Genomic DNA, 10011 nt, shown 5'->3' with positions numbered 1-10011 from the left:
GATTTCTGGCCTTATTACTTGGGTGACATTGGGCATATAAACTATTTAACATGTTTTGACCTGTTTCCTCATCTTTAGATTGAGGGTGTTGGGCCAGATGGTTTTTAAGAGACCTTCCAGTTGTAAATTTATGATCTTATAAATTCAGGCCCTCTGACTTCAAATCAAATATACGTTCTGTTGTTCAGTGCTTTGATTCATTCTCAATCACCCATCAGCCAATAAAAAGTAGCTAGTTTTGTTTCCCAGAAAACTCTGAGCTTCAATTTTTTTTCAATTTCCCTGTAAAATGGGAAATAAAGAATTGTACTCCCAACCTAATTGGGTTGTTATGAAGAACCACAAATGTAATACTATGATCATTTCCAGTGATAAACCAGTTCAACCATTTCAAGTCACAATGTTTATTCAGTGACAGCAGGAAGAAATCTTAGGAAGCTGGAGGTGCTTGCTATTTGAATTTCATTTTGGGTTCATTATTTTTGCAATGAAGAGAACAGAATTGGAATAGTTATCTAGTATCATCATCAAGAAGGGGTGGTTAAAATTAATGAGTGGGGGAACAGTCATTGGTAGGGTCTCAACGCTAGTTGCTCCAGAAGCTTCTGCTCCTTCTTCATCCATCTTCAACACAGCTTTATGAATAGCCTAGAAGAGCAGACAAGAAAGGGTCAGCTAGTCAAATTCTTTAAAAGGCACACTATTCCTCCAGGTACAACAATTCAATCTAATATGGAACCACCACATTTGAATGGATTTTATTCATCTAGTTAGTCAACAATCTTTTATTAAGTATCTATTGTATGCATATGCATATATTTATCTATAAAATCAAGGCATTAGGTTAGGGGATAGAAACTTTGCCTTGACTTAATCTATTAACTAGTTAACTCTAAGAATGAAAGTTATAGAGGAACTGACAACCTATGTGTTAAGGAATTAACACAGGATTCTCAACCCTCTTTTTCCCAAAAGAACCAAACAAATAAATATGCATGGGTCTATGCTCAGAAGAGTGAGATATATAGATTGCTAGAACTCTGTTCCTTCCCCTTTAAGCGTTTAAAATGTAATAGGGAAAATGACATGTATTCAAATAAATTTATGAGAAATAAAAAATGTTATGAAACCTGATGAAGGTATCCTTGATCAAGGAACAATTGGTTTCAGCTAGGGATTCAACATGGTGTCATAGTGACAAAAAGATGTGATTTTTGAGTCAGAGGACCTGGCTTTGAATTCTGATTACACCACCTCTGTAGAATTTTGCTTTCTTATTTATTGTGCTATTTTTATTTGATTGAATCATTTAATCTATTAGTACTTGAAGTTATGAGTTAGGCTTGTATTTTTCCCCTCATTTGTTTCTTTCATATTGTTTTAGGGAAGCTATTGGCATTGATTTAATCAATTTCCTTGCCCAGAAGATCCATATGATTAATGAAATAAAAAGTCCAGTCTTTCCCTTGAGAGGAGGGTTGGAAGAAAGTAACTAATTAGTTGTCTTCATGGTCACCTGACCTAAACATCTACCAATGTTTTTTTTTTTTTTTTCCACTTTCTGCCATATAGGATTATGTATGCCACTTTTGGCTATAGATCGTTACCTTTATGATAGAGATGTTGAATAAATAAGATTACAGAGAAGGACCAAATCCCAGTTCCCCCAACTCCAAGGATATTTCCAAATTCTTTTGTTGTCTTGGAATCTTGCCATATCAAATGTTGATCAGAAGAAATGGGATGGAGCTAGGACTTGGAAATCTTTTTTCTTATATAGGTTTTATGGTTGATACTGCATTTATTTTCATGGGTTTTGAATTTTAGCATTATTTCTGATAAACTTGTGACATAGAATGCAATTGATCAGAATGATTTGGAAACCACATAAGATCACAAGATCAAACGGCAAGAACTTTAGGCATACTTCTTCCTACCTTCCACTTTTACAGTTATTCCTTGCTACTAACACTCAGAGATCTTTGTGGTTTGTTGATTCAGATGGTATCCTTTTTTCAGATCCTGTTAGTAGTTATTTTCTGGTTCTCATTTTCACTTCCTTCTCAGTAGTATTCCCTTGTTTTCCTCTCTAATCCTCTGCATGCCTCTACTCTTGTGAATTTCAGTATACATGTCAATGTTCTCTTAAACATTCCTGCTTCCTATTGATTTTATGTCATTGATCTCATCTTTAACAATGTGTCCTATCACCTCAATTCACAATTATAGAATTCCACTAGCTGAACTGTAACTTAGCCTTTCAAATCTTCCAATTCTTCCTGTGCTTTGTATTCATCATCCTTATAAAGAATATTCTAGATGAAATTTTTGTTCAGGTGTTCATTCTGTGATTCTTCAAGAGAGCTTAGGACCTATTATCTAAGCCCTGAATTGTCTATATATGAATGCTTTCAGTAATAGAGAAATAATGACCTTGTGATGTCCTGCTGTACTGTCATATGGTTATAGTTTTAAAGAATTTATTCCTTCTAATTAACTGATGTCATTTCTACCACTATTATACCCCCATCTTTTTCCATTTATGGTGTCTCTTGGTGACCTCATTTTGATTATCAACTATATGCTGATGATTCCCAGATCTTTATCTCTAGCCCTAATCTCTCTCTTGAGGTTTTTTCCAATTTTATTTAAAAATTTTTTTAATAATACCTTTTTTATTTTCAAAATACATGCAAAGATAGTTTTCAACACTTATCCTTGCAAAACTTTATGTTCCAAATGTTTCTTCTCTTCTCCTCACCTACCTTTCCCCTAGACAGAAAGTAATCCCAATGTAACTTAAACATATGCAATTCTTCTATACATATTTTCACATTTCTCATGCTTTACAAAAAATCAGATAAAAAGAAAAAAAGGAAGCAAATAAGAACAAAAAAAAGGTGAAAATTCTATGTTGTAATCCACATTCAGTCTCTATAGTCCTCTTTTTGGATGCAGATGACTCTCACCATCACAAGACTGTGGAAATTGGCCTGGATCAGCTCATTGTTGAAAAGTGCCACATGCATTAGAGCTGATCACAAAATCTTGTTGTTGCTGTGTAAAATGTTCAGTTCACTTAGCATCAATTCATGTAACTCTCTCCAGACTTCTGAATCCATCCTGCTGATCATTTCTTATAGAACAATAACATTCCATAACATTCACACACCATACCTTATTCAGCCATTCTCCAATTGATGGGCATGCACTCAGTTTCCAGTTCTTTGCCACTACAAAAAGGACTGCTACAAACATTTTTGCATATAGGGGTTCTTTTTTATGAGCTTTTTGAGATACACTCTGGATCACTGCTGGATCAATGGGTACACATAGTTTGATAGCCCTCTGGATGTAGTTCCAAATTGCTCTCCAAAATGGTCAGATCATTTCACAACATTACCAATAATGTATTAGTGTCTCAGTTTTCTCACATCCCCACCAACATTTATCATTATCTTTTCCTGTCATCTTAGGCAGTCTGAGAGGTATGTAGTGGTACCTCAGAATTTTCTTAGTTTGTATTTCTGTAATAAATAGTGATTTAGAACATTTTATCATATGACTAGAAATGGCTTTGATTTCTTGGTTTAAAAATTGTCCGTATATATCCTTTGACCATTTATCAATTGGGGAATGGTTTGTATTATTGTAAATTTGAGTTAGTTCTCTATATATTTAAGAAATGAGGCCTTTATCAGAACATTTGGATGCAAAATTTCCCCGCAATTTTCTGCTTCCTTTTTAATCTTTGCTGCACTGGTTTTGTTTGTATAAAACATTTTAAATTTAACATAATCAAAATTATCAGTTTTGCATTTCATGATGTTCTTTAGTTCTTCTTTGGGAATAAATTCATAAAACCCATTTTGACCTTATCTTAGTATAGGATGTTAGGTATTAGTCAATGCTTGTTTCTGGCAATTGAGAATGTTTTTTTCTAATGTTCCCAGAAATTTTTGTCAATAGTGAGTTCTTATCCCAGAAGCTGGAGTCTTTGGGTTTATTAAGCATTAGATTACTTTAGTCATTGACTATCATGCCTTGAAATCATTACTAATTCCACTGATCAATTACTCTAGTTCTTAGCCAAATGGTTTTGATGACTGTTGCTTTATAATACAATTTAAGTCTGGTACATCTAGGCCATTTTCATTTGCTTTTTTTTTTTTTTTAAATTAATTCCCTTGAAATTCTTGACCTTTTGTTCTTTCAGATGAATTTTTTATTATTTTTTCTACCTCTGTAAAGTAATTTCCTGGCAATTTGATTGGCATGGCATTGAATAAGTAGGTTAATTTAGGTAAAACTGTCATTTTTATTATATTAGCTCACCCTACCTATGAGCACTTGATATTATTCCAAATTGTTTGGACCTAACTTTATTTATGTGGAAAGAGTTTTGTAATTGGGTTCATATAGTTCTTGACTTTGTCTTGGCAGGTAGGCTCCCAAATATCTTATATTATCTAGTTATTTTAAATGGAATTTCTCTTTGTATCTCTTGGTGCTAGGCTTTGTTGGCAACATATAGAAATACTGATGATCCGTGTGACTTTTTTTTTTTGTATCCTGCAAATTTGCTAATGTGAATTGTTTCTAGTAATTTTTTATCTGTTTCTCTAGGATTTTCTAAGTATTCTATCATATCATCTGTAAAGAGTGATAATTTGGTTTCCTCATTATCTACTTTAATTCCTTTAATTTCTTTTCTTATTGTTAAAGTTAACATTTCCAATACAATATTGAATAGTAATGGTGATAGTGGGCAGCCTTATTTCAACCTGATTTTATTGGGAATAGTTCTAGTCTATCTCCATTACATATGATGCTTGCTGATAGTTTTACATAGATGCTATTGACCATTTTAAGGAAAATTCCATTTATTTATATATTCTCTAGTGTAGATATTTCTATATTCTTTAGTGTAGAGGGCCACAGATAGTGGGGGAACTCTGGGTGAGGTATAAGACTCTTCAGCCCAAAAGGAAGCTGCTGACAATATCTGTTTGGCTTCCCTTCTTCCCTGAGGGTTCTAGGGTTCTTGGCCTTCCTGAGAAGTTGGGTGACAACCTGTGTTGTAATTAAAGCAGAGTGATACCAAGTGACAAAGAGTCATCTACATACAATAGCAAGTTGTTTATGTGGTCCCGCATGTGCAGTATAGTTAGCATGCAAGTGTGCTTTGGTTATATAAGGATATTAGGGTATATAAGGCTGAGACAATTTGGAATAAATGGACTCCATGCTTGACCATTCATGTGAGACCCACCTCTTCAATCCTCTTCTAAGATCAAAGACTTGGGCTGGTACTGATATTCTCCAGAGAGCTAGTCTGGACACAACACTCTAGTGTTTTTTATAGAAATAAGTATTGGATTTTATCAATTTTTTTCTGCATCTTTTGAGATAATTATATGATTTCTGTTCATTTGGTTATTGACATAGTCAATTATGCTTATAGTTTTCCTAATATTGAACCAACTCTGCATTCCTGATATAAATCCTATTTAGTCATAGTATATTATCCTGATGATAACTTGCTGTAATCTCTTGCCTAATATGTTATTTAAGATTTTTGTATCTATATTCATTAGGGAAATTGGTCTATAATTTACTTTCTCTGTTTTGATCCTACATGGTTTAGGTATTAGCATTTATATTTGTGTCATAAAAAGAATTTGGTAGGACTCCTTCTTTCCCTATTTTTCCTAAAAATTTGCATAGTACTGGAATTGATTGTTCTTTAAGTGTTTGTAGAATTGACTTGTAAATTCTGGTTTTTGACCCAGGACAGAGTAGCCAATGCTGCTATATTTTGGCTAAGAGCCTCCCATTAGATTCCCAGTACATGGGGGCCTCTCTGCCCTGGGTCTCTCTCTGTGCTATGCCTATGTGTCCCCCTCTGCCTGTCTGAGGCAGATCTTTCTTGCAGTTCTTCTAATATACCTTCTGCTGGAAATTTGTTACACTCCAAATATTTGTGGGTTTTATCATTCCAAAATCCATTTAGAGGCTTGATCTGGCATTGATTTTGAGGGAAGCCAGGAAGAGCACAGGCAAAGACCTGTCTACTTTTCATCATTGGTTCTGCCCCTTTTCTCCCCTGTATTTTAGTTCTATACAGATTGACCCATAATAATTCTCACATATATCCTCTTCTTTTACTTTCTAATTCAAACTTGTCATTTCTAAACTAGGTTATTGTGATGATCTTCTAATTGATCCCTGCCTCAAATCTGTCCCCACTTCATTCTATCATTCATAGTTCTGCCAAAGTGATATTTTTTACATGCATATCTAACTATATCACTTCCCTACTTAGCTACAGTGACTTCCTACTGTCTCTGGGTTAAAATATAAAACTCCTTATTTTAGCTTTTAAAACTTTTCAGTCTCCTCATCATACATTGTTCCTTCTCCAGTACTGTCAAACTGGCTTTCTCTTTTTTTTCCACACATAGCATTCCATCTTTTGTCCCCATAGATTTATACTCATTCTTCTCCATGTTTGGAATGCACTCTTTCCTTACCTCAGACTATATGATCCTTCTCTTCTTTCCGTGTTTTCTCCTGAGCCTCAAATCTCAACTGCTAATGTACTTCCTCTCAAACTAGTTTATATTTACTTAATTTGTATTTATTTTTTATTGTATGTATTACATACACACACACACATATACACACATATATATGTATGTATGTATATCTGTGTTGTCTCCCCTTTTAGAATGTAAGCTAATTGTTGTAGGAATTGTTCCATTTATTATATTTGTATTCTCAGTACCTAACACAGTGCCTGACATTGTTATGCCATGGTTATGCCATAGTTCAGGGGCTCACTATTTGCCTTTTAAAGTTGTGTTCACTGATCTACTTGCTTCTGACACAGGACAGAGTAGCCAATGCTGCTATATTTTGGTTAAGAGCCTCCCATTAGGTTTTAACAGCTGGTAGGTGGTTAATAAGTACTTATTTGATGACTAATTCCATCCATTGGTATTAGGCCAATTTTAAGACCAGGGACAGCTAAGCAATACAATTGATAGAGTGCTGGGTCTAGCGTTAGGAAGACTCATTCTAACTTCAAATTCTCAGACCTTTAACTAGCTGTGAGACTCTGGACAAGTCACTTAACCATGTTTGTCTCAGTTTTCTCATCTATAAAATGAGCTGGAGAAGGAAATCAAACTGATCCAGTAGCTCTGCAAAGAAAATCCTTAATGGAGCCATAGAGAGTCAGACAGGATTGAAAAGTGACAATTTTTTGAGATCAAGATGTCAATTGAAACTGACAGGATAGAAGACATCATGACCTATCTCCATGGCATCCCCAGAATTTCTCTTCTTGAGAAAATGTATCATTTTGATCTGGCATGGATAAAGCTAGCCAGTGGCTTCCTTACTCATTCATAACCTCAGTAAACAGAAGTTACAGAACACAGGGCAAGAGATAGATGGTTTTAGTATTGGTCATTGTTTCTCTCCCCTCTACCCCAATTTCAAGAATAAAAATAAAATTTTATCTTTCCTTCCACATCTCCCCTTTTTCTAAGCTACCCTATCATTGTCAAGGATATCACTATCTTCTAAGTTCCCCCAGGCTCACAACCTAGGTGTCATTATTGAATTCTCAGTCTCTCTTAACTCCCTCTCCGGTCTATTGCCAAATCCTATTGATTTTACTTTCATGACATTTTTTCAATATCTACCTTTTTCTGACATTCTCATCACCATGGTGGGTGATAATTGGGATTTTCTGACTCATCTTGGTGCTGTTTCCACTAGATTATACTTTGCAGAAGCTTCTTGAGATAATAGCCAAGATATTATCCATTTTCTGTAATAGATATTTCATATTTTCCCAAATCCTGCAGCATATGGGGAAGCTGAGACTTTGAAAGCAATTAAATATATTTCTCACGTCAAGTTTAATTTATCATTCATTCGTTACAGCAAAATTTATAACATTCTTACTGTGTGCAAAAAAGCATATCATTCCCTGTGGTGACAATGGTTTATATTGTATCTTGGCTTCTAGAAAAGAGAATTCCTGATAAACGAATTTAATCTCCAACTGCATTATACAAAAACCCAAATGAGGTGCAATGTGATCTTTGAGAAATGGCTGCCATTTTTGCTACATCAGAGGCTGCAAAGGAAAGATAAAAACAGTTCAAGTTAAGGTATATTGTCTTACCTGGCTAACTTTCAGGGTCTTCTGGGGACTGATTCTAGTGAGATCAGCACTTCCATCAAAAATTCTTGTGACACCAAGCCCAGAGAGATACTTTTTCACGTTATAGGTACCAGAGATGGAAAACTTGGGTAAACACACATCAGCAGAACTAGGAAATACAATCATCAAAGAAAAGTTACAGTACATATTTTAAAACATGTATATTCTGTAGTTTAGATAGTACCTTTACAGAATGGGAGCAAAGCTAGCCTCTCATATTGTGAAATAGGCAGGATTTGTTTTTAGCATCCTTAATTTCCAATTTACAAACTTTTGGCATTTGGTGGTCATTTGCTTAGAAATCTTTTTTTTTCCCTTTATTAAAAAAAAAAAAACTATCATCAAAATCCTGGTTCTGCCTTTTAAAAAAATCTATATCCTTGAATAAATGATTTAATTATCTGGGCCTCATTTTCTTAATTGGTAACATTAGGGCATGGGGTTTGATCTTCTCTTAAGATTTCTTTCAGAACAAGATTTATGATCTTATGATGAATATTCATTCACCTTGAATTTAATTCATTCATTTCACCTTGAGAACAGCTTCATGATTTTCCTCTTTTATAGGGCTGTTCATTTAACAATGACCAAAACCTAAAGCTAAGTAAAGGCTAATAGTTTTTCTCTACATCACTCACTTATTGCAAGATGTGTGTGTCTCTGTGTATGTGCACACATTCACGTATGTGACAGAGAGAGAGAAAAGAAGAGAGAGAAAGAGACAGACAGTGGACAGAGACAGAGGCAGAAAGACAGACATGACCATCTACATTCTGTTTAAATTCCTAAACTCTGAAATTTCTCTCTGATCATACTCTCAGTTCTTTCTTCAAATCTTTTTTTTTAGCTTCTATTCACGAGCCAAAAAATACTATCAGAATATAGTAATAAACCATGTTGACTATACCTCCTATACATTCATGATATCTGATCTTGACTGTACCCCACTGTCCATCAGTCCATCAGTCCTTTTCATCTTCATCTCTGCCTAACTCCTATTATACTCCCCATATTGGATTTTCCATTTTCCTCAAGCCTCTGATACCACCCGTACCCTATTTTCTTACAACAGATAAAATTGTCCCTTACTTTTCTAAGAAGGTAGAGACTCTCCTAATTTTTCATTCGCATAGCTCAAAAGCTGTGTCTTTACAATGATTGAAAAGTGAAATGTATGCATGCTATCCACTACACCACCTAACTACCAGTAGGTGGTAATATCTATCTATCTATCTATCTATCTATCTATCTATCTATCTATCTAGTGCTAGAGATCAGGAGACAGACTATAGTTAAGTATATCTATGTCTGCATATCTAAATATAGAGATAGATATGGTCCTGGGAGTCGTTTGCATAAAGATGATCTTTAAACTTATAGGAACTGTTTCGTCACCAAGTGAAAAAGTGTAGTGAGAGAAACAAAATGGTCACAAAACAAAGCATGTTTACAATAGAACATCTTAAATTTGGAGAGAGGGAAAAACCTGCCATCAGAAGTCGCCTCCTTGTGGGAATTTTCATCAATTTTTAGAAAAGAGAAAGGACATGGCAAAGTGACATGTAACAAATATTACATGATAACTTGAGATATACAATAAGGAGGTCAAATAAAGAAATTTATCTATTTCTCCCTGCTTTGATTGAGTAAGCTGAGATCAACTCAACTATGTAGAACCTGAATAGGATCTTCAACAATTGTACGGGTGAATTGAAATTCTTTAGAAATGTAGAAACTATTCATATAATGTGACCTCACCATTTTCCCCTGGG

The 10011-nt window shown here is 34.6% G+C and overlaps 1 protein-coding gene across 1 annotated transcript in view; it reads right to left on the bottom strand.

Moving 5' to 3' along the window:
• Positions 1-388: 388 nt before the first annotated feature.
• Positions 389-10011, bottom strand: part of LOC127549943 (serpin A12-like) — a 31569-nt gene continuing 21946 nt past the window's right edge. The window contains exons 4-5 of the mRNA XM_051978442.1: positions 8201-8348; positions 389-648 (exon numbers count right to left, since the gene is read on the bottom strand). Of these exons, the coding sequence (XP_051834402.1) occupies positions 463-648; positions 8201-8348 (334 nt within the window). The 3' untranslated portion in view covers positions 389-462. The remainder of the gene's footprint in view (positions 649-8200; positions 8349-10011) is intronic.

This window comes from Antechinus flavipes, chromosome 2 (assembly GCF_016432865.1).
Source record: "Antechinus flavipes isolate AdamAnt ecotype Samford, QLD, Australia chromosome 2, AdamAnt_v2, whole genome shotgun sequence".
In the NCBI taxonomy this organism is placed as follows: Eukaryota; Metazoa; Chordata; class Mammalia; order Dasyuromorphia; family Dasyuridae; genus Antechinus; species Antechinus flavipes.
The sequence above is the reverse complement of the archived record's forward strand: the minus strand, read 5'-3'. Positions and strand labels throughout refer to the sequence as shown.